This window comes from Prunus dulcis, unplaced genomic scaffold (assembly GCF_902201215.1).
Source record: "Prunus dulcis unplaced genomic scaffold, ALMONDv2, whole genome shotgun sequence".
Taxonomy (NCBI): domain Eukaryota; kingdom Viridiplantae; phylum Streptophyta; class Magnoliopsida; order Rosales; family Rosaceae; genus Prunus; species Prunus dulcis.
The window spans coordinates 1-24,081 of record NW_023010302.1 but is presented as its reverse complement, the minus strand read 5'-3'; the positions used below and the strand labels follow the sequence as shown (position 1 = coordinate 24,081).

Genomic DNA, 24,081 nt, shown 5'->3' with positions numbered 1-24,081 from the left:
CAGTCTCTTGCTGCGCCGTCTCTGGTGAAACTGTAAGAACCCAAATCCTCTTTTGTTTGAATGTTCTATTTTGGCTGTTTATACTTTGTTGTCACTTAAACAGTACTAGTTTTGTCATATGGTCCGAGTTGTTCTGTTTGGTTGCTGAGAAAATGTAGGAAAGAACAAAAGGAAGACATCAAAGTTTTAAGCTTTGAAAACGAGGGTCAAATTTGACAATGGGATGTAAAAATGTTCATAGAAAACTGCTTATATTTTAGCAAGGTAATCTGATAATGGTTATTCCCACAAATTGTTAAGGAAAGAACAAGACGGTGAGATCAAGGTCTAAGCTTTGAAATGAGGTTCAAACGTTCATACAAACTACTTACGTTTTAGCAAAGTAATCTATGCATGGTTGTCTCAACAGAATCTTTAGTATGAAGATCATCTTGTCACCATTATATTTAAATGCCAATTACATTCTTATTACTTTTGATCAGTGTAATAAAAACTTTAAAATTAAGACCAATATGGTAATTATATACCACCATCCAAACTTTCTTTCTAACTCCATCACATTTAAATACACGTTTAATTAACTAACATGTTACTAAATGGACAAAATCTTGTTACTAACATGTTAACTTGGGAATCAAAGCATGATGAACTTTTGCAGCCCCCGGATGCAGGTCTAAAGGTTGGAGAAAATCTTAGATTATTCCACAATGCTTACATCAAAGACTCATGATTTATAGTTATTATGTGAACGACCATAGCAGTTCCACAATGCAAGATTCTTCTGTCTCGTGTCATACTATGTCCCGCTTAGATACTTCATTGTCATGCTACTTGGTCCACCTTGGGACTGCCTTACTCCCCCTTTCTATAACTTTGTTGTTGGGGTTACGTGGCTCGGTGCAAGCCATGAGTGAGAATGGGGATTAGTCCCATTAGATAGAAGACACAACAATCTACAATGTTCGAGGAGTGATCCATTTCTAATAGTCTAATAGCACATATGCCTTTTGAGATAAAACCCCGCACACGATTGGTACATTGGGCTTGCCCATACTCCACTCCCTTAGGTGGTTAAATTGGTGACTGTATTGGGTTGGTTCAGAATTAGTAGCGTGTCCACACACTGGTTCATGTCTCAACATTTTTAAGGTCACCTCTCCAATATACTTATATGTTTCTGTACACTGTTTATCCCTTTCTGTATGCTGTAATTTTTATCAATTGTCTAACAATAACTCAAAAGTCGATAGGCAACATAGAAAAGTCTATACCATAGTATGATCAAATCACCATGAGTGGCTCAGTTGACCTGAGTTTCATTAAAAGAAAAAAAAAAGAGCAAAGTACATGTGACAATTGTATGAAACCGAGATACGTGTTCCATTTGTAAATTTTTTTTATCTGTAGAGGTTTGCAGGGCAAGATATTACTTTGAAGTTTTTTGTTTTTGTCTTTTTTATTTAACAACTGCAATGGCAGACAATGAAAAGCAAACACTTTTCAACTGGGAAAGATCGTATTGATGTGAAAGATGAAGAGGATGTTGCTGCTAATCAATTGGGAGGGGAAGTTAAGGTGGCAGATCTGATATGGGTGAAGATCAATGGAGGCTCATGGTGGCCTGCACAGGTATTTGAGATGCTGTATTTGCTGGTTGTTGTGGCATTCAGTAGTCAAGCTATTTAATTTCATTTGCTGATACCACCAGATTCTATTTGATGTTCACTTAGTCATGGTCAAGGATCCACATCGTTATCTTGTTTATTTGGTAGGTTGTTGATGACAATACTGTGAATGTGAACAAGAAGCCAAGTGAAAGATCAGCAGGGAAGGTTCTTGTTCGGCTCTATGGAAGCTATAAATAGTAATTCTTTTTTTCCTTGGTCAGGTGTTTTGTCTTCATCTGTATTCTTGTTATATATAACTTTTGAGATTGTTTTCTTGCAGCTTGTATGTGGACCCTCTGAAATATCATTCTGAATTTGACATAGTATGTTTTGAATGCATTCTAGAATCTCCTTGAATTCTGCCGATGTATTTGAGCACTAATTTCCACCAGATTATAATAGTTTTATGCCTATTGATTGTTGAACTTTCAGATACTCAAGCAGAACAATGGTTGTTATAGGGAAATACTTCTAAAAGCTCTGGAGCAGGTAACTATTCTCTCCTTGATAATTGCTCTTGCATAGGATTGATAACATTTGCTTGCAGTTGATGATTTCTCCTATATCATTTAAATATGTATACAGGATGTTTCTTGCTTAAAATCCAGTAGATCAAAGAAGCAAGGGTCCAACTCTAAAGGTTAGCCAACTCAAAATCCCTGTAAAAATATATTGCATAATATGTATCAGTTAAACAGAATTTTGATTATTATCTAAGTTTAAAGGCTTTATGTATTAAAATTGACAGATGTCTTGGGAATTTATAGCTGATCCTATGTTAAGTTGTCATTGGGAATTTATAGCTGATCCTATGTTAAGTTGTCATCTTCTAAAGAGCCTAAAGTAAATAAAATTATGAAAGGGTAAGGTCAAATGCTTTCAAGACTTCATATTAAATAAATTTCAGAAGGATATAGAGAACATGGTTAGAATACAACTATACTGGTGCTTTCGAACATGCAGATGGTGCTTTCTTCTTGTGTAAATCATGGGATTCCATGTCCAACATTCCCTGTTTGTGTGTGTGAGCTGAGGTCATAGCTCAAGTTTTGTTTCTGTCAGGGTTACAGCTCCAGTTATTGCAGCAATTTACTATTTGATGTTTATGAAATTACTGTGTTAGGAATGACCTGAAAGGAAAGTATTCTACTCTTTCTCACAAAAAGATTCTTATATTGGTCAAAATGTTTATATTATGGAGCAGAAAGTGTAGCAGTTTATTCTCCTACACGCATGTCCAATCACAATCATGCAGGGGAAAATCACCAAACAGATTCGTCAAGCTTAGTAAGTTCTGATATTCAATGGTCCTTATTCTGTAAATTGCTTATTCTTGATGTCACATATGGAAACTTGGTTGCAGACTACTGAGGCTCAGAGAACTGAATTTTCTGTGAGTTCCTTTAGCTGGTCTATGTACATGCTTATCTTCATGGGTTGCATTGTCATGAGTTTCATTAGAAGAAAAAAAAAGAGCAAAGTACATGTGACAATTGTTTGTGCATAATTGTACGAAACCGAGATGCGTGTTCCATTTGTAAAATTTTGTTATCTGTAGAGGTTTGCAGGGCAAGAAAATACTTTGAAGTTTTTTGTTTTTGCCTTTTTTGTTTTGTTTTTTTTCCCGTTTTCAATTAACAACTGCAATGGCAGACAATGAAAAGCAAACGCCTTTCAACTGGGAAAGATCGTATTGATGTGAAAGATGAAGAGGATGTTGCTGCTAATCAATTGGGAGGGGAAGTTAAGGTGGCAGATCTGATATGGGTGAAGATCAATGGAGGCTCATGGTGGCCTGCACAGGTATTTGAGATGCTATATTTGCTGATTGTTGTGGCATTCAGTAATCAAGCTCTTTAATTTCATTTGCTGATACCGCCAGATTCTGTTTGATGTTCACTTCGTCATGGTCAAGGATCCACATCGTTATCTTCTTGTTTATTTGGTAGGTTGTTGATGACAATTCTGTGAATGTGAACAAGAAGCCAAGTAAAAGATCAGCAGGGAAGGTTCTTGTTCGGCTCTATGGAAGCTATAAATAGTAATTCTTTTTTTCCTTGGTCAGGTTTTGTCTTCATGTGTATTCTTGTTATGTATAACTTTTGAGCGTGTTTTCTCGCAGCTTGTATGTGGACCCTCTGAAATATCATTCTGAATTTGACATAGTATGTTTTGAATGCATTCTAGAATCTCCTTACATTCCGCCGATGTATTTGAGCACTAATTTCCGCAAGATTATAATAGTTTTATGCCTATTGATTGTTGAACTTTCAGATACTCAAGCAGAACAATGGTTGTTATAGGGAAATACTTCTAAAAGCTCTGGAGCAGGTAACTATTCTTTCCTTGATAATTGCTCTTGCATAGGATCGAAAACGTTTGCTTGCAGTTGATGGTTTCTCCTATATCATTTAAATATGTCTACAGGATGTTTCTTGCTTAAAATCCAGTAGATCAAAAAAGCAAGGGTCTGAGTCTAAAGGTTAGCCAACTCAAAATCCCTGTAAAAATATATTGCATAATATGTATCAGTTAAACAGAATTTTGATTATTATCTAAGTTTAAAGGCTTTAAGTATTAAAATTGACAGATGTCTTGAGAATTTATAGCAGATCCTATGCTAAGTTGTCATCTTCTAAAGAGCCTAAAGAAAATACAATTATGAAAGGTTGTCAAATGCTTTCAAGACTTCATATTAAATAAATTTGAGAAGGATATAGAGAACATGGCTAGGTTACATCTATACTGGTGCTTTCGAACAGGCGGATGGTGCTTTCTTCTTGTGTAAATCATGGGATTCCATGTCCAAAATTCCCTGTTTGTGTGTGTGAGTAGAGGTCATAGCTCAAGTTTTGTTTCTGTCAAGGTTACAGCTCCAGTTATTGCAGCAATTTACTATTTGATGTTTATGAAATTACTGTGTTCGAAATGACCTGAAGGGAAAGTACTCTACTCTTTCTCACAAATAGATTCTTATATTGGTCAAAATGTTTATATTATGGAGCAGAAAGTGTAGCAGTTTATTCTCCTACATGCGTGTCCAATCATAATCATGCAAGGGAAAATCACCAAACAGATTCGTCAAGCTTAGTAAGTTCTGATTTTCAATGGTCCTTATTCTGTAAATTGCTTATTCTTGATGTCACATACGGAAACTTGGTTGCAGACTACTGAGGTTCAGAGAACTGAATTTTCTGTGAGTTCCTTTAGCTGGTCTATGTACATGCTTATCTTCATGGATTGCATTGTCATGCATTTGCATTATCCAATAAATGTACTATTAGGTAAGGGTTTCTCCGAGAAGACAGCAGTATGTCACTATACCACAAAGTAAGCTGGAGCCAAATATGCCAATTGCCAAAGAGGAAGAAGCAAAAAGAAAATCCCCTTGGGAAGATGGTTTGCAAAAGAAACTTAAACGAAATGGCTCAAGTGATCAGGCAGAAGTGAGTGCTCGGAGATTAAGAGTGATGCAACATCTTGGCCTCATTGCTCCTTCAGGATCTCCATTCCACAAAAATGGACTCATTGTCTGACTAAAGGTATTACATTGTTGTTGTTTGTTATGGTATTGATTATCTGTTAAGAATGCTAAGTTTTCTTTTCTCTTCCTTTGCAGCTATTATGATGTGCCATATAGATACTTCAATTTTGGCCAGAACCATTCAGACTTAACAACCTGTTTTTAACGTTAGATGCTGCTAGCTGTTAGCTTTTGATGTAAGAATTGCAGAGTTGATGCATAGGTTTGTGCTGTAAGGTCACTGACAAAGTAAGCCTGATTATTCTCGGCTAGTGGATTTTTTTGCTTGTTTTTGTTTCTGGGTGGTTGCAAAGTCTAGTGGGTTGTGCTCAGTTTATTTTTGTGCTTCTGGGTTAAGCAATTGAATTTAGAAGGAAACTTTCAAAGTGATGAATTTGAAATGCAGAATTTTATGTATATCTTATGTAAATTCTTATTTGTAGGAAGAAAAAAAATTCTATCTTTTGGCCTGAACCAAAAAGAAGAAAGATATACTGTAAGGCCTGAAAAACAAACGCTTTTATTTTTTGGATTACACAGACCTATGACTTGTACAACCTGGGCTATAGCCCAGGTGAGTTTTTATTTATTTATTTCTTATAGTTAGTGTTAATGTTAATTCCATTTATAGCAGAAATATTAATTTGAACTAATTGGATAATTGTAGTGTAGAGTTGCCGTCTGTCCATCTGACTCTACCTTTGTGATGATAAATTTTCATTTTTGAATTTTCTTATGAATTTTCTTCTCTTAATTCATTTTTGTTCATCATGGTTTACCTTACATGGCATTGTTGGTGTAAAATAGGCCTTTTAAACAAATAAAATAAAAATGATATGTTCTTAAATTCATGTATATATATATATATATATATATATATAATCAATTCCTTAAGCCTAAAATCTAACAGTTCAATAAAGTAAATCTAGTCCATTCCATTTTGAAATCTTGGGTCGTCTCATTTGATCAGATGAAACCATTGAGTTGGAGATTTAAGCTCTTCTTTGAACTTGTTCATTCTGACTTGCTAAACATTTTAAGCATCCTTGATTGATCTGCAACGCAATTAAACATTTTTCTTCTCCCAAGTGGTTGGGAGAGCAAAACAATGAACTAAAGCCAACAATGCTAGGCTTGGCTTATATTACACTTAGGGGTCGTTTGGTACGGCGGACTGTCATGGACTGGACTAAATCCTAGGACTGTCTTGGATTAACTCGGATTGGACTAAGCTGGATTAAGTACTGCCCTACGTTTGGTGCTGTGTCGGACTAAGAAGTTGGATTGTAAAAATAGTGAAGACCTATGTTTGGTGTTGTGTCGGACTAAAAAATAATTTTTGCAATATTTAAATTTAATGGAATATTTTGACTTAAAAAATATTTATATTTAATTAGGGATATTTAATTAGGGTTGATGTGTGAAAATTTTTTTAAAAAAAATTAAATAAAAAAAAACCATTATCTCATTCTTTCCTTCTTCCTTCCTTCCTCTCCCTGGCTCTGCCTTTCTTTCCCGTCTGTCTTCCTCTCTCTCTGGCTGTGTCTTTCTTTCTAGATTACCAAAGAGAAAAATAGAATAAACCCAATAACCCCACACTACAACTTTTGACAAACCACACCACAAAATTAAAATTAAAAAAATACCAAAACACAATTGGGATCTTTTTTATCCCTTTCTTCTTCCTGGTAGCACACCCTGCGAATCCAGTAACCATAATAAAGTCCCTGCTTGGCTTTGTTTTTGTAATTCCTTCTTCTCAAAATCATAAAAGGGATATGATGGATTGGTATCATCGCAATCAGTGGAATAGTCGACCCATTTTCTTACACAAGCATTTTTGTACTCAGATCGGCAGGTATGGAGGTCTTTCCCAACCTCAAGCCCACCGGCAACTAGCTCCACATCCTTGTTGCCAACGGAAACGGCACCATCGAATTCGACAAGCTACTCACCACCATCTTGCCTGACATGAACGGGGAGGATCCTCATCAACCAGGAGCAGCTCATGGAGGTCGCTGTGTGGGTCGGACTCGATGTTTCAAAATAGCACGCTCGCTATTTTGCGAACTGCTTTTCATCCTCGCAGTATTGGACGAGCGAGTCCGGTGATTTTTTCACCAGTGGACTATACAATCCCATTTATGTTAGTCCCTCTTTCACCAAACGTGGGTTTTAAAGTGTTATTTAACACTGTCCAGGCTAGTCCAGCCTGCCAAACATGCCCTTATTGTCAAATTCAGGGAGGAGTGCATGATTTTTAGGGTGCCGATAAACTACAGATAGCCGGAGGCCGAGCTTAGTACTACGATAGTCCTGAACAAGTCTTCTACTAACCTTTTACCCTCATTTAATCTTTTTGATGGTTAGGAGGTTTCGAACTTGAATTTTCTTTCAAAAAATTTTAATAAATAAATATTAAAAAAATTTGTTGAAAAAACTCTTCCGATATTGAGAAGAGAAATACCACTAGACCAATAACCAGGGGGTAAACTTGTTTTAAAGTTAAAAAAGTATTCAACCATGAATGTTCAGTTCTTTTGATTTTTACTATTTTAACCTTTAAAATATAGTTTGTGTTCTCTTGTGACAATATATAACTAGTTAAAATAAATTAGCACAGTTTTCAGGGAATTGGAATGTTACACTAACTGCCAAATTGTGGTTTTATACATTACCAAAAATTGTAATTTTTATAAACTAAATAAACTATATCATTATATTATCATTCTCACTAACATATTCCATGCATACGACAATATTTGCCCCTTGAAAACATGCTACACTTGCATAGTTTGTTTTTTACCTTGGCTACTTTATTTTTGGTTTCTTTATTGCTCTTGTTATTAGTTGCTGCAGTTCCTTTATTCATTGGCATGGCTCAAGTTAGTATTCTAGCTTTTAGCTCTTAGCAAAGCCAAAAAACTTATAGCTAGGTTTTGGACTGTCAGCAGGACCTACACAAATATAATGGGGTTCAAACAAAAGCCATTTTAGGGTGTGTGGTCCAGGCAGAAGCCAGAAGCCAGAACCAGAGGCATGGCATGCTCTGAAATATGGTGGAATCACTATTTATATACATAGAGAGAGACAGAGAGCCTATAGGCAGATGTCATGTTCATAAAAACTGTTGTAATTTGCATATAGCCAATAGTGAATAAATTTTTATTATGACTGCAACCTCTGCTCTCTTCTGCATCACAATCTGAACTCTCAGCACTTGTTGGTCGGCTGCCCTACTGAGATGGGATGTTGATCTTACTTCCTCTCTCCCTCAACGTTTTCAATTCATGCCTTTGTGGGGTCCAACTAGCATCCTCAGTCCTCACAAGATGGGTAATTTTTGGAATTTTATTTTTTTTAATTAAATTTTTTATAAGAAAAAAAATTTGATGTATTTCTGGACAGATTGAAGTACTAATATTGGGTCACAGTTAAAACCTAAGGCAAAAGAAACGAAGGGTTTTTTCCAAGTGATGACAGGGAGAAAAGAGACAACACAGGCCATGCCATGGAAACTTTTCTCCAATTTTAGGGACCAAAATGATCAGATATATTGGTAGTGTAGTGTATTTAAGTTTTTGTTTGTGACCTTCATCATACTTTTCTCTACAGTTTGTTTGGGTGAAAATTGGCTATGGTCAATCAATTTCATGGCTTTAAAATCCACAACTATGCTTTTTGGGGTGAACAACAGTGTACCGAGGTTGCTCATTGCTTGGGAAACTTGGTGACATTTATTGATGGTTTTATTATGTTATGGAATGATGATCCTCCTTTACCCTAATGATTCTTAATGCTCGGTAAAATATCGTCTTAATATCTAGAAAAAAAATATTGTGGGATGCGTATTCAAATACAGTTGTGTCACAGTTAACGGGGGTAGTTGAGTGGAAAGGGCATTGACTTGCAGACCAATGGTCTCAAGTTTGAACCCAAATAACACCTTAATAATGTACATTCATGTCACCAATGACAAATTATTGCCCAACGTTGAACATATAAAGTAGAACATTTTCTTCAATTTTAAATGAATCTTGTTGAAACTTAAACAATATTTTAGCGTCATTAAATCATTTTTTTAAATTTTAGTGACCAAATAAGGGTTAAATGAGATTTCATGATTTGAAAAGACAGTTTACCCTTGAAAACTTCACACATGAACTAAGATTTGATAGACGTAACATAACGAAGTGATACATCCAAATTGTGCAACTTGACCTAAATTAAAAGATGCCCATGTCAATGGGGTTTAGTCCAGTTGAAAAAGACATTGACTTGCATATTAATAGTCTTAGATTTGAACCTTTTTGGCATATTGGCATGCATGCGAAAGCACCCCCTTCTCAAATGAGTTTTTATAAAAAAAATAGCCAAAATTTACGCCCAACTTTCATAAATGTCAGTTTTAAAAATAACCAAAAACTCAATTAAATAGGCTTAAATGCCCTCAAAACTAAAACCCACATAAATAAATAAAAGAAAGTCAATTAGACAAAGAAAAAATAAAATAAAATAGGAGAGTGCAACACAGAATCTATTTTGCTGCTATTATGCTCCCTTGTAACTGCGGGAAGAGAAATTAAGAAAGCTAGAGATGTAGACTCTAAAGTAACGACATGAGAAGGCTGTTTGGGATCAGTCTTGAAGGAGACATCAAGCTGCAAGCAATGCAAAACTCATCCTGCTCTTGTTGATGACATACTTTCTAAAATTCTAAGTCGTTTAACTGAAGACATGAAAGGGTTTAACTTTTTGATAAATTTGTAAATGTCACACTTGGAGAGAAAGACGAGTGGATCATGATAACACGATTACACTGTTGCTGACATATTTTGTGTTTCATGTAGTTCAATGGTGGGGTGTGAAATATGAGGCCGCAAGGGAGAAAAGCCAGAAGTAGTATAAAGAAGGGAAATTTATCCTTGAGACATTCCATACTCTTGGTCCTGATGGAAGCAACTACTTTAACTCTGGAAACCCAGATTGGTGAAAGCGATGTTGATGATGCCTGATTGATCAAACATTCAGGAAATTGCACATAGTTAAAATGTATATTCTTTGCTACCATGTTTTTCTTATTATCACATTTTGATTGATTTTTCTTAGTCGATAATGCAATCTAGGGTCCTAGGTTATTTCTATTGTCATCTCCAATTGTTTAGAACCTTGCCATTTTTGATGACCAATAAGTTCTTAAAGAAAAAAAGAAAAAAAAACAAAGGTTGTCTACTTCTGATTTGCTATGTTTGGTGTTATCTTCTTCAGTCGATGCTTGAAAAGGCAGCAAGTGGAGATGTCTATTTGGCATAGTAGTCGAATCATATGCTTGGATATGAAATCAAGTTTTCTTGGCATATTCTTTAATATATATATATATATATATATATTGTCTGACTGACTTTTATTTATTTATGTGAATTTTAGTTTTGAGAGCATTTATGTCTATTTAAGTAAGTTTTTAGCTATTTTTGAAAGTTTTTATAAAAACTGACATTTATAAAAGTAGAGGATAAATTTTAACTATTTTTTATTAATAGAAAGGCCGGCATAAACATTTTAAATAAAACAAAAAGGCTAAAGATTTAGACTCCTTACTTTAGTGCCAAAATAAAAGATATAAAATTATTAAAGAGACCATATTATTACCACACACATTGTGTATTATGTATCTAATAGTGAGGAGATATACCCTACCTCCATTAGAAAGTTATATCACCATATGTGGTACAATAATTTGGTCTATAATGTGGTACAATAACCTAATCTCCCTAGCATACTGTAACGATAAGAATAAAGAAAAAAAAAATCTAAAATTAATTAGTGCCTTATCAAAATTAACAAGCATTTGTGCCTTTTTGGGTTATGGGGAGAGTGTAGAGGTTCATCACTTGGAGGTAACAGAAAAGAAAGGGAAGAGAAGAGGAGAGAGAGAGAGAGAGCAAAATGAGGAAAAGGTTGGGAGAAAGTGTAACAAAGGGCAAGAAAAGCAAGAACTGAAACTGGAAAGTGAAGGCGAAGGCAAAAGAGGTTGTCGGCTAATGATGTCGCTGCTGTCACCTTTGATTCTTCTAAAAAAAGCTGTTGCCGCCGCCGTTAATAGTTTCATTATTACGTACGAATTATAGCTTTGGCCCCCTTCCTTCCTTCCTCTGAAAATGATATTTGATTCGCTTTGTGTTATATATGTGTTTCCTCTTTTTAAATTTTGAGTTTAATATTAATGGTTTTTTTCCTTACAACAAAGCTACATCACTGTAAAAACGAAGATAAAAACTATTAAACCAAATATGCATTGCTCGTTCAGATAAAATATTTTCTTCATCACAATTATGACATTAATTTTGTAAGATTATGTGGGTTAGATAATGGGTTTTACAAATGTTTGCATCATATCTGACCGGCCTTTTATGTCATGACACGTGGAAAAGACCTGATACCAAGCAAGGCACAGAAGCCCACGCTGACCAATTTGGCATTACAATCGGTAGTCGCCCCTCGACACCACTTACTGATTCTACATCAATTAGGGCCCAAGTGCCCACACTGACCAGCCCAGCCTTACAATCGGTTGGTGCCCTCGACACCCACGACCAATTCCACACTGGCCGGCCAAGTCGCATAGGTTCTCAATCGACAGTCGGCAGGTACCCTCGGCATCCTCTACTGATTCAACCTCCCATAAGGTATCTTATAGGAATCTCTCAGGTTCCTTACTAATATATTCGCTAGGACATGTGGCAGTCTTCTAGGCTACTCCTACGAGCCCCACATCGAAAATTTACACCAAGAGGACACCCTAATACCTCTATAAATAGAACCCCTTGCCTCCAAGGTACAAGGTAACAACTACTTGACACTTATCCCCTTATTTTATCAATAGCTAACTCCTCTCTTCTTCGGCTAACTTTAGCATCGGAGGGCCTTTGGCTGGCACCACACCGGTGTCTTAGGTCTTACCTACTGCTCTTCCCTTCCCTCTCTCTCTCTCTCTCTCTCTCTCTCTCTCTCTCTCTCTCTCTCTCTCTTTGCAGATAATCCTCAGCTTGCCGAAGAGAAGTGCTTACTGAATGCAAATCAGATCACACCTCATCTTTAAGTTTTAGCCCACTACTGATCATCTAGTTTTGAGCACCGACAACAAATTCATTACAAGTTAAACTTTTGTTAACTTTAATGTGATTTTACTAAAGCTCAAAAGTTACTTCTTCTTGACTTCGAAAAAACTAAAGTTGATTAAGTCTTGGATTCGATCTCCTCCCAAATGTGTAAATTCGCAAGAAAAGTATTACTACGTTAACCTTTATTTGTTAACTTATAAGCGATTTCATTTTAATCACAATATGACATGTTTATTTTTTTGGGTGGATAATACAATGTAACATGCTTGAACTTTCAAATAATAATAAAATTGACATACTTGGTAACATGGACATGTCACACGGATTCTTTAACAATATTCCCTTGGTCCCCTTCCAAACCTGTCCCCTTCTTTCACTCTTTTTGCCCTTTCTCCAAGTTTCTAGTCCTGCCTCGATCCACGTTTTCCATGTTCTTTCTTTAATTTCCTTTTATTTATCTAAATAATCTATATTCATTGTTCGCTTGTTTAAAATTTAAAATTTTATTTATTTATTATCTCATCAACCCATCAGCGGTAAATAAATAAAAAAGTAAAAACCAAGTCAAATAACTCACTGTTTTTCTTGTTCACTTCACTTCCAACTCCTACTTGCTCTTCTTCCTCTCACTTCCTCTCTTCTTCTTCTTCTTCTTCTTCTTCAAACCCATCTCTCTCTCTCTCTCTCTCTCTCTCTCTCTCTCTCTTAAGTACACCCCAGTTCCCTATAACTACACCTACCCAACAAAACCCAACTCTTCTTATTCTCAAACACTTGATTTTCATTACGAGAGAAAAAAAAAATGCTTCCTTTCCTGAGCTGGTCTGATCAAAATCACTACGCACACGACCCGTCGCTGGTCAACCTGATGGACGGCGCAGATTCCATCCTGAGCCCAGCAGCCTCCATGACCGAGACCTCCAGGTCAGCAGAAGCATCCAAGAGCCACAAGGAAGCCGAGAGGAGACGCAGGCAGCGTATCAACACCCACCTCTCCACCCTCCGCACTCTCCTCCCCAACACCACCCGGGTGAAAAAACCAAAACCATACTCCCTTTCTCGTTATTTCGATTTAAATATAGGGGCATTATGGTAATTGTACTCAGCGTGATTTTAATTTTATCCGCAGACGGACAAGGCGTCGTTGCTAGCGGAGGTGGTGCAGCACGTGCGGGAGCTGAGGAGGCAGGCTGATGACCTTGCGCGACAGGACGGGGGCTCGTGCTGCGGCGGCACCACCGGTTCGGAGCCCTGGCCGTTTCCGGGCGAGTTGGACGAGGCCACGGTGAGCTATTGCGACGGCGAGGCGAGGCTTCTGAAGGCGACGCTGTGTTGCGAGGATAGGCCGGGTCTGAACCGGGACTTGATCCAGGCGATCCGGTCCGTTCAGGCCAGGGCGATCCGGGCCGAGATGATGACTGTTGGGGGGCGGACCAAGAATGTGGTTGTGATGCAATGGGCCGGCGGTGGCGGGGAGGAGGAGGTGTGGGCTTTGAAGCGGGCTTTGAAGGCTGTGGTGGAGAATCGGGCCTCGGGTTCTGGGCCGGGTCGGTTGGTTTTGGGGAATAAACGAGCTCGGGTTTATGGGTCGGTTTATGAGGATGAGAATGAATATTAAGGAAGTGTGAGGGCAAAAAGGGAAACTCATATTTTGGGTTGGTGTACAGAAACCTGGATCCTGGATTACATGGAATAAAATCAGTAGGATTTTTTTGTTTTTTGTTTTTTGTTTTTGGGTTTATATATATATACTGAGATCAGATTTTTTATTCTTCTCCTCTTTGAGGAAAAAAAGAAGCAGACTGAAACAATCAAACAATAACCTCTTATGTCTAGTTTAAATTTTAAATTGTAATATATGATTAATTTTAAATTTTAAATTTTTTTTTATGATTTCAAATAAGATTATTGATTTATGTCAATTTAAAAATTCAGAATTTTCTTTTTCAGATTCTAAATTTATTTTTCCCATTCAAAAACCATGTAGTTCCAAGTAGGCATATCCACGTCACTTTACAAACTCTGGATGACTACAGGTCGGGATTGGATAAGATTCAAGCCTTTTTCTATATTGTATTCACGTTTCATTATAATAAAAAAATAAAAAATTATTTCTTGAACTAAAAACTCATCTTTTTGGACCGACCACATGTGAAGGCGGGAACGAACAGAGATGGTCTTCCCAATCCGTAAGTATTATCAGAAACCAACCAACCAACTTGCCTGTATATCATTAAACTCATGAATCTTTGTTTGTTTTCACAATTGCAGGCTCAAAAGCTCGTCGGATTCTTTCAACAATGGCAGCTGTAAGACCTTCCTCAACCTGTAGCAATTACAGAAGAAAATCCTCTGCCTCAATCCTGGTACTTGTTTCAAGCTCTCAATAATATATATATATATATATATATTTATTTATTTATTATCAAATCGGTTGCCTCACTGATACCCAGATTTTGTTTCTTTAATATGTGAAAATTCGTAGACAAATTCTGCAGAAGTTGAACAAGGAACCCATGTAGAATTACTGCCTTCAGTCAAGTAATTATATCTTCCAATCATTGCTCTTTGATATCAATTATTGTGCTTGAAATGTTACATTAATTTTTTTTTTACCTCATAACCTCTATTATTTTAGTTCCATGTTTGAATATCTGGATCACAAGAAATATGATTTAATCTGTCTTTATTGAAAAGAGGAAATTCATTTTCACCCAAAAAAGAAAACAGAAATTCATGACTAGGGAAACTCTTGAATTTTAATATTATAGATATATTATGATACCACTAAGAGCTCCACCATAACTGCTATGATCTGCCGTCTTTTTGCAGAAGACACCCAGTTAGAAGGCTGGAGGCTTCAAATGATTCCATGGAACTTGCCCATGAATGTTCAAATTGTGAAGGAGAAAATGTGTCAAAAGCTAATAATGGGCCTGACTTGTTTGGTGAGATGAAAGAGAGATTTCTGAGTTTTAAGAAGCACAAATTTTTGTAAGTAGCAATTAAATGTTACACACAACTTGATTGCATATTGGTCTGTATCGTAATTATAATATATTGAACAGGAAAGAGTCAGAGCATTTCCAAACTCTAGCTCAAGCTCAAGCACCCAAGGTAATTATACAAATTTAATTTTTATCTTGTTTTTAATACTTCTTGCTTCTGTTCAGCTTGAAATTGGACAGTTCCATATAAATAAACTTACAAGTTCAAAAACAGTTCATGGTGATTGCTTGTGCAGACTCTAGGGTATGTCCCTCTAACATCCTAGGCTTTCAACCTGGAGAAGCATTCATGATTAGAAACGTAGCAAACCTTGTTCCCCCTTTTGAGGTATATATTAAGCGTTCGCTTCCCTGAGTCCTGACATATTACCTCAAGTCTGAAATATAAACTAACAAATCCTTCTAAACAACCCTTGTCTTTTGCAGAATGGAGCATCAGAAACTAATGCTGCCCTTGAGTTTGCAGTAAATACTCTTGAAGTATGTCATCTTGCTCTTGAATCTGTTTCAACCTGTGTGTTTATGTATAACTTAACTGTGCTTTGCTTAAAATCGGAATCCATCTCCAAATTCGGGGTTATGGAGCTAGCGACCTTGAAAATTGATCAAAATGTTTATGGCTGACTTCAGGTTAAGAATATATTAGTCATTGGCCACAGTAGCTGTGCAGGAATTGAGACTCTCATGAGAATGCAAGATGATGGTGATTCAAGGTTTCTTAACAATTGATCCTTTCTCACTTTTGTTCACATGGTATTTTCAGGACATCAATTTTCTTTAAATGCTGCAATTTTTTTTTTCTGTGATTCTGCTTTCAGTAGCTTAACTCATAGTTGGGTTATCAATGCCAAAGTTGCCAAACTAAGAACAAAAGCTGTTGCACCACACCTTAGCTTTGATCAGCAATGCAGACACTGTGAGAAGGTACTCCTTGAGTCCTTTTCACTTGATACTCTTCTTAGGCTTATTTACTTGTGATTAATTTCTAAAAGAAAGGTTTTAAACGTCTCCTAAAATGCGGCCAATAGATTGTTTCTAACTAATGGCGATTCAACAAAACAGATTCTATTGAGAGTGTGAATCCCAGGACGGGGAATTAAAAGTATTACCTTAGAATATTAAAAGATTCATGCAATTTCCACTCGTTACCAATTGGTTTTGGATTTGATAAAAAAAGATATAGAGCAAGTCTTTAAATGTGGTCATCCTTGGGGTATTATAAAATTTTTCATTCTATTACAGGAATCAATCAATAGTTCATTATTGAATTTACGGACATACCCATGGATAGAAGACAGAGCAAAGAAAGAGATGCTCTCTCTTCATGGAGGATATTATGATTTCTTGAGGTGTACGTTTGAGAAATGGACTCTTGATATGAATGGTACCAGACCTGTAGGAGGAGGCAAATACTTGGACGAAGATCGAGAACTTTGGGGCTAAATTTCTTGCTTCTTCCATTAAATATAATTATTATTATTAATTATGGGGAGAAAGTGTAAGGGGGTGGGGTAAATCACATCATAACTTGCATGTTGTAACTTTTTTTTTTTTTTTTTCCTTATGTAGTAAAAACTAAAGATCAAACGGGATGTAGCTTAGTAGAAAAAGGGTCTTGACTTGCAGACTAGTTGTCTCAGGTTCGAATTCACGTAGTACATTGGTAGTGTGTGCGTGTGTGAGAGAAACTTCCCTCCCCCTTACAATTTAGACTACCCCTTATATTTAAAAAAAGAACTAAAGATGAAACCATTTGCATAGCCGCATTGCGTGCTTGTACTCACTACACATTTGCATGTACCCGAATGTAATTTAATTCTGACCAAACAATTGTTTTAAGGGAGATTCACTAGTATACCTAATATGGCTTTGTGATACTAGGCATCTTATCTCTATTTGTATATATAAAGGGATAAAGTTCAAATAAAATCTCTTGCCACGCACATAGCATTGCTTTCAATAATACCACCCAAAAAAAAAAAAACACAACTACATGAGTCTTATTACTGCAAAAGAAGATTGGGGAGTGGTAGTTGATTGGCTTTAGGGACCTGCAGCCAGGCAGCACTACGGGACCTGTAGGTGTTAATGATAAACTGCTTATTTGTTCAAGAAGGATCATAGCTAATGCTTTATAGTTCTACTTGTTGGAAGTTTGAATGAAATTCAAGGATTTTTGTCCCACATTAGTAGAAAGATGGAAAAGTGAAGTCTTCGTAAGTGTGGTAGTCCTACACTTAGTGATTGGAAGTTGGGTCAAGAAGAAGCCAATTCGGCTTCATATTCGATTTGGATATTAAACATTACTCACCATATAGTTAATTACTATTTATTAAGTAATATAATTTATGGAGTTAATTAAAATAATTAATATTAATTACTCACCAAAAAAACTATTTATTGACCTAAAGAAACTAATATTATTTTTTTTAAAAGAAAATTATACACATTTGAATTGTAAATAGTATTTCCACGCGGCTGCTATACTCGATAAATAAATCTATTTAAAGAGTATATGCCTAGATATATCCGAATATTTTAAAAGTATACCCGTTCGGCTGAACTATTTACACGTATTAAACAGTATAGCTGCCCGGCTATACGCTTTCAGTAAATTTGAATGTTTACAGAGTATAGCCACGCGGACACAGAGCACAGAACTCGTCACCAAAACCATCAGTTGATTGGCTATAGAGGACTCGAACTCGTCACTACGAACGTCTAGGGCACAGAGCAAGCCCGTTCCAGGTTTCGAGCAGTTTCGAAAAATCGGCCTAGGCGCTAGGCTGGAGGACACCGACGCCAAGGAGTTAGCCGGCGCCTAGGCGGCCTGGGAGGATCTAGGAGGCCTGGGCTGATCTAGGCTGCCTGGGCGGGTCGTGTCCTTTTTTTTTTCCAAATGAAGACAGACGAAGCTTGCACTCGCAGAGGAATGTGGTTCGTGAGTGATATGAAGAGGCAGAGAAACGAACACGAAGCTTGCACTCGCAGTCCAATCTACAAAATTGAAATACTCGGTCTTGAGCCTCTCTCTCAACTCAAGCTTCGATTTTTTATCTTCGGTTTCGGCTGCTGCGTTGATTCTATTTTTTTGTGCTTTTCTGTTATTGAAGTTCGCAACCTTACATGAACATCCAAGACAGTTTCTTGATATGCCAGAAGAAGCCCAGCAGATGGTTCTTTAACCTGAGGCACACCTTGCCGTTTGGCATTGGATTACACCATGCCGGTCTGAATGAGAAAGATAGATATCTGGTTGAGGAGCTTTTTGCAAACAACAAGATTCAGGCATTTCTGTTTTACCTCAGTAAGCATGAGTCTTTCCTGAAAAACACATTAGGAAAAGAGAATATAAAAAAGATCATTTTCTAACTCTATATACTGATTAGGCATATGTATTAAATTATAGGTATTGGTTTGTACCAGCACATTGGCATGGGGTGTAAACCTTCCTGGTCATCATCTGATCATTATTAAGGTAATGCAAAATTTGTGTGGTATCTTTTTCATTTGGTTCCTATATTTACAAAGGTTTCTAGCATGAGTATATTGCAGCAGCTGTTCTTCAGGACAAATTTACGTTAGTGTTTGTTGATGCTCAAAATGGCTCGGCCACTATTTGAGTCCAACTTAGTGATTAGAGGTACTAGGTCTTAAGCAGGGAAGAAGGCTGAAGCCCTTGGGTGAAATGGATTGGTAAGACCTGCAGAAGGTAAAAAGAGGAGAAGCAACCGTAAAGCTTCGGGCACCGGTGTGGTGCCAGCCGAAGGCTCTCCGATGCCTAAGTCAGTTACAGGTAGTAATTCGGGCAGAGTAACAGTGAAAGTAGGGGAATGGTCTCTCCGTTTTACCTGGGTACTGTTCCCTATTTATAGGGAAGTGAAAGTGGGAGCTTTGCACAAAGTTCCAATGTGGGACTTTGTGCGAGCCGTTGTGGTGGCGACACGTGTCCTGGAGATTAGGTTTGGCATTTGGGAGCTTCGGCAGGTGTCTGGCACCTCGGAAGTGTGTCTTCCTTCGGCATGGGAGAAGGCGTGGTTGCCTTGGTGCTAGTCGCTTTGATGCTGGGACTGCTCGGTTCATTATGGTGTAAACAGTAGTCCCCCAAGTTCACGGTCGAGAAGTAACTTCTGGGTTGGGAACTTGTGAATTCTTGTAATTGTAACCGAGCATTCCAGCTTCATTGGGAGCCGCAGGGCACTCCCTAGTCCCCCAAGTTGGCAAGCTAGGAGTTGCGTCAACACATGGTAGCTGGGTACCTAGGTATCTGGGCATGTTGCAGATAAGATGGGAGCTGGGGTCCGTAGGGGAGCCAGGCCTTCAAAGGAGCCGGGTCCGTTGAAATGTTGGAGAGGAACGAATTCTTCCATGATTTGTTCATGGCCCTTGCCGTTCGGCAAGGGTTTAGCTATTTTTGTTTTGAGCTCGGAAGTTAGGCCTTCAAGGGAATTGAATGGCCGGGCCATTTGGGAATTGAAGACTCCACAAGAATGTTTCCATGGCCCTTGCCGTTCGGCAAGGGTCCAGCTCCAATTTTTTTTTTTTTTTTTTGGAAAAATGGCCGGGCCATTTTGGGAGTTTAAGACTACAAACAAAATCTTTCATGGCCCTTGCCGTTCGGCAAGGGTCCAGCTCCAAAATTTTTTATTTTTTATTTTTTTATTTTTTTTATTTTTTTTATTTTGTTTTTTTTGAATGGCCAGGCCATTTTGGGATTGTAAGAATCCGCAAGGTTTTTCATGGCCCTTGCCGTTCGGCAAGGGCCTAGCCCCACTCTAGTTTTGTTGTTTTTGTTTTTGGAATGGCCGGGCCATTTTGAGAGAGGTTGGGGGCTTAGCTTAAGTTGGGCCTTCGGTATGTAAAAGGGGTTTGAGTCGGGCTAGGGTTTGGATTTGAGAGGAGGGGAAAGTTTTGGGGGTGTGCTAGTGCCGTTCGGCAGGTTTGAGTAAGGTTAGGTCTTGGCTTGGTTTCGAACGGTATTTTGAAGCTAGAATTGAGCTGGAGTGCCGAATGGAAATTTGGAGCTGAGGTTGAGGGCAGTTTTTGGTTCTCAAAGAACTTGGAGTGTGCCGTTCGGCAGGCAAGAAGGGTTGGAGTTCAACAAGGCAGCTTCGGCAGTGTCGAGCTGTGCCGCGGTTGGAGCAAGTATTAAATTTTTTTTTTTGACCCTGTCGTTCAGCAATATTGAGTGTGAGGCAGCTGGGGGTGTTGAGTGCTGTCCGAGGAGGTTGGGCTGAACAGTTGCCGATCGGCAAGGGTGGAGTGGGTGCTGTTTTGTGGAGTGAGCACGGGCTGGCGTGGACAGGTTTCGGCACTTGGTGCTGCGCAGGTTCGGCAGGGGCTTTTGGCGAGGTGTCTTCGGCAGTTCGTGGAGTGAAAGCCAGGTTGTGTCTTCGGCAAGGCTAGGCAGCAGCTCCGATTTGGATTTTGAAGACCCTTGCCGTTCGGCAAGGGTGATTGGCTGAGCACGGGGCTGAGCAGGGGCTGAGCAGGAGGCTGGTGCTTCGGGCAGACTTTGGTATTCTCGAGACCTTGCCGTTCGTCTAGTTTTCTTAGGCCTCGGCAAGCTTGGCTTCGGGCAGACTTGGTTCAATCAAGTAAGTGTTTCGGCAGCTCAGTTAGTTTCATGTTTGATTCTATTACATTTTCGTGGGTCTTGCCGTTCGGCAAGGCCATATATGATATGTGTTGAAAATGTACTTGGGCGTCATGATAAAATGTTTTGCCTTGGCTTTAGACGATTTTGGGCCCTAGTCTTGTAATAAGGGTGGGTGTCTTGAGCAAATGTAGGCCTAGCCTTGTAGTAGGTTTGGGCTTATGAAGTAGGCTAGGACGCATGAAAAATTTTGGGGATCCCATTTTGTTTTTCACGGGTCTTGCCGTTCGGCAAGGCCCCTAATTTTCCCTCAATTTTTGTTTGTGTTGAAATTTGAATTTCAAATGGTGTAGGTACAAGTCATTTAGGAGGGAAAATGAAAGGGTGCTAGGGTTTGCTCGTGAATCGAGACGTCGTACCCTTAGTTGGCTATAAAAAGGAACTTGGGGTGGTGAAGGCATCACACTTGTGAGAATTTGAGAAAAATTGTGAGAATTTTGAAGGAGAGGAGGCGATTTCCGGCGGGGAATTTGTGGTGGTGATAGAGGCTGAGGTGATTTCCGGCGAACATTCGAGGTGCTACAAACAAGGTTAGACCCTATTTCGCTAGATTTTTTGAATTGAAATGCCTTGTTTTGTATGAACATGTTGAATGTTAGGAAGAACATGATGAACATGAGCATGAACATGATGAACACTTTGAATATGTATGAACATGTAGAAATCTTGCCTGGCATGAAGATTTGTCAAATTTCTGTTGTTGTGGTTTGATCCTCTCTGTATGTGCATTAGTTTCTTTTTTTTTGTTTCTTGCATACTTGTAGATGTCTGAGAGTTCTGATAGGGAAAGTCTTGACCCCCCTGCCTTCGGCGGGGATGATATTGAGAGTGAAGAGCCCAGCCAGTATGTATGTTCTGAAGAGGAGAGTTCAGATACAGAGGGTCTGGTAGAAGGCACAATAGAGAGTAGGATGATATTGGCTGGGGTTGAGAGGGTTGAGCCATCCGAAGACTCTGGGGCAGTTGCATATAGGGAGATGCAGAGGAATTATATAGAGCTAGAGGCCATAGCGAACCGGGTTCTAGCCTTGCCGCAAATGCAAGAGGGTTCGAGCAACCAGGCATCACCATCAGGGTCAGTGGGTATAGCCGCGGCTTCGGTTTCAGAAGGTTTAGACATCCGGGTCGGTGTTCCGTTGCCGAGGCGGAATACGCTTACAGAAGCGAAATTGGCCCAGCTGCGGAAAGATTTTGAGGTGCCAGCCTATGTGGGCTTGAGATTACCGACTGAGGCCGATGTAGTCAGATATCCCTCGGATGGCTCCGTGATGATTTTCACAGATATGTATCGGCACGGCTTCAGACTACCGTTTCATCCGTGGGTTCGGATGATGTTGGCCAAGTTGGGGTATGCACCGGGGCAGTATAATCCCAACTTCTGGATTCTTCTGCATGGAGTGTACATTGCTTGGTGGTTGGCTGGGCTAGGGGAGCCAACATTTGAGCAGTTCATGTACCTGTACTCAATCTCGAAGCAACAGGGAAATTTTGGCTGGGTACAGGCCAATTGCCGAAAGGCGAAGGAGAGGGGCTATTTTATTGGACACAAGCCCACAACGCAAAAGTCCTGGAGGAACAGGTGGTGCATGGCTTATGGGGACTGGGAGTGTCCTCCAGGGAAGAGAGTTGTCCAGCACATTCCTACACATTTCCAGTCTATAGGTCCTTGGCCCCATCCCTTAAGATTGTCCATGTTTGATTTGCATTGGCTCCTATTGTTGGTTATGCACTTTGTTTCTGCAGGTGTAAATGGCTAAGTAATTTCTAACTCTTGATGCAGGTTCAGTGAAGTGGGGCCCTATCTCCAAGGAGAAAGAAGACGAGGTTGAGTGGGTGAGGGCGCAGCTATCAGACACGGAGCGTGAGTGCGGCAACCTAGTCACTCAGAAGAATCTGTTTGAGTCCGGACTGCTGCAAGGAAGTAAGTACCTGAGTTGTCTTTTTATTTGTGTGCTGAACCTTTGTGAGTTCGGACTAATATAATTGCTTTGTTTGTTTTGGCAGTGGCTGGCATCATAAGGGGAAGCACGAAGGTGGCCGTTGATATTGATGAGGCCGAGATGCAAAAGCGGCTGAGGGAGTCGCGGGCCAAGAAAGCTGAAAAGAGTGCCGGAAAACGACCCAGGGATGATGATGAGGGTCGGGTTGCGGATGTGCTGGGCAAGAGGAAAGCCATAGAGGAGGCGCACCAGCATGTGATGGGCTCGGGGCCGAGACTTCCGCCCTTTGATCTGCAGGCCCCGCCGAAGCTACCCTTCGGCATGGAGGATGTGTTCGCTGAAGGGGTTGAGAAGGTTGACTTCGGCAGGCTTCGGCAGCAGAAGAAGGAGGTCAACCTGGCGATGCACCGACAGGAGGTGCCCTTGGTGAACGTCTTCTTGGAAGGCGTGAAGAGCGACCCCGAGGCCCTGGCAAAGACTCCAGCTTCATCCTTCGTGGACCGGGCCCAAAAGACGATCCTCACCTCTGCCTATGTAAGTGTTTAGGCCCTTTCCGAATGTATTTGTGTTGGATTATTTTTGTATCAACTGACTAACATGATTTTGTTTTGGCAGGCCTTTGGCGAGATGTACGTCAGCATGGCCAAGGCTGACAAGGAGATCCAGAGGTTGAAGAGGCGAGATCAGCAGGCCAAGAGCAAAGTGGCGGAGGCAGAGGAGGCCATCCGAGAGAAGAACGCCTTGCTGGCGCAAAAGGCGGCCCTGGCCAAGGAGGTGGCGGCTCGGACCAAGGAGGTGGAGGAGCTGAAGAGGTCGAAGGCCGAGGAGGTGGCTGCTGCCCGAGCCGAGGCGATCGAGTCCTACCGATCCTCAGAGGAGCTGAAGAGTTATATCATGGATCGGCTGGTTGATGAGCAGCTTCGCTGGGAAGACAGGTTGGTGAGGTTCAACCCCTCACTGGATATTAACTTTGACACCAGTGGCGAGCCTCCTGCCCAGACCCCTCCTGCTGATGCTAGCACCCCGACACCTGAGGCGGAGCCGGCTACTGAGGATGCACCGTCGACCGAGTCCTGAAGGCGTTGCCTTCGTGATGTATGATAGTTATTTTGTACTTTAGTTAATTTGTTGAAACATTTTGCCTTGCATGGAGCAAGGTGGTTTAT

The 24,081-nt window shown here is 39.5% G+C and overlaps 3 protein-coding genes and 1 pseudogene across 4 annotated transcripts; all 4 read left to right on the top strand.

Moving 5' to 3' along the window:
- Positions 1 to 6: 6 nt before the first annotated feature.
- LOC117613408 lies at positions 7 to 5,607 on the top strand. Its single transcript, XM_034342017.1, has 16 exons — positions 7 to 32; positions 1,480 to 1,629; positions 1,773 to 1,864; positions 1,948 to 1,990; positions 2,100 to 2,156; positions 2,253 to 2,307; positions 2,872 to 2,954; positions 3,321 to 3,470; positions 3,617 to 3,708; positions 3,790 to 3,832; positions 3,942 to 3,998; positions 4,095 to 4,149; positions 4,675 to 4,757; positions 4,834 to 4,863; positions 4,952 to 5,209; positions 5,287 to 5,607. The coding sequence occupies exons 2-15, from the start codon at positions 1,483 to 1,485 to the stop codon at positions 5,201 to 5,203; spliced, it is 1,239 nt and encodes a 412-aa protein (XP_034197908.1). The 5' UTR covers positions 7 to 32; positions 1,480 to 1,482; the 3' UTR covers positions 5,204 to 5,209; positions 5,287 to 5,607.
- A 4,202-nt stretch (positions 5,608 to 9,809) lies between these two features.
- On the top strand, positions 9,810 to 10,205 carry LOC117613406 (annotated as a pseudogene).
- Positions 10,206 to 12,876: 2,671 nt separating this feature from the next.
- LOC117613405 (transcription factor bHLH30-like) lies at positions 12,877 to 14,086 on the top strand. Its single transcript, XM_034342013.1, has 2 exons — positions 12,877 to 13,341; positions 13,441 to 14,086. Exons 1-2 carry the CDS (start codon positions 13,114 to 13,116, stop codon positions 13,927 to 13,929), a joined length of 717 nt encoding a protein of 238 aa, XP_034197904.1. The 5' UTR covers positions 12,877 to 13,113; the 3' UTR covers positions 13,930 to 14,086.
- A 282-nt stretch (positions 14,087 to 14,368) lies between these two features.
- On the top strand, positions 14,369 to 17,199 carry LOC117613407 (beta carbonic anhydrase 5, chloroplastic-like). Of its 2 annotated transcripts, none has more exons than XM_034342016.1 (10): positions 14,369 to 14,500; positions 14,583 to 14,677; positions 14,797 to 14,852; positions 15,144 to 15,305; positions 15,380 to 15,428; positions 15,534 to 15,647; positions 15,746 to 15,799; positions 15,950 to 16,032; positions 16,141 to 16,243; positions 16,562 to 17,199. In XM_034342016.1, the coding sequence occupies exons 1-10, from the start codon at positions 14,485 to 14,487 to the stop codon at positions 16,760 to 16,762; spliced, it is 933 nt and encodes a 310-aa protein (XP_034197907.1). In that variant the 5' UTR covers positions 14,369 to 14,484; the 3' UTR covers positions 16,763 to 17,199. The 2 variants fall into 2 exon arrangements, with proteins under 2 accessions (XP_034197907.1, XP_034197906.1); XM_034342015.1 differs by having other exon boundaries at positions 16,138 to 16,243.
- The last annotated feature ends 6,882 nt before the right edge of the window (positions 17,200 to 24,081 follow it).

Excerpts from the sequence above, each read along its gene's own strand:
- LOC117613408 (XM_034342017.1), top strand. The coding sequence starts at position 1,483 with ATGAAAAGCAAACACTTTTCAACTGGGAAAGATCGTATTGATGTGAAA. Across the intron at positions 3,833-3,941 it reads ATCATTCTGAATTTGACATA|ATACTCAAGCAGAACAATGG; the intron begins GTATGTTTTGAA and ends TTGAACTTTCAG. Across the intron at positions 4,758-4,833 it reads AAACAGATTCGTCAAGCTTA|ACTACTGAGGTTCAGAGAAC; the intron begins GTAAGTTCTGAT and ends ACTTGGTTGCAG.
- LOC117613405 (XM_034342013.1), top strand. The coding sequence starts at position 13,114 with ATGCTTCCTTTCCTGAGCTGGTCTGATCAAAATCACTACGCACACGAC. Across the intron at positions 13,342-13,440 it reads TCCTCCCCAACACCACCCGG|ACGGACAAGGCGTCGTTGCT; the intron begins GTGAAAAAACCA and ends TTTTATCCGCAG.
- LOC117613407 (XM_034342015.1), top strand. Across the intron at positions 14,853-15,143 it reads GAATTACTGCCTTCAGTCAA|AAGACACCCAGTTAGAAGGC; the intron begins GTAATTATATCT and ends GTCTTTTTGCAG. Across the intron at positions 15,306-15,379 it reads TTTAAGAAGCACAAATTTTT|GAAAGAGTCAGAGCATTTCC; the intron begins GTAAGTAGCAAT and ends TATATTGAACAG.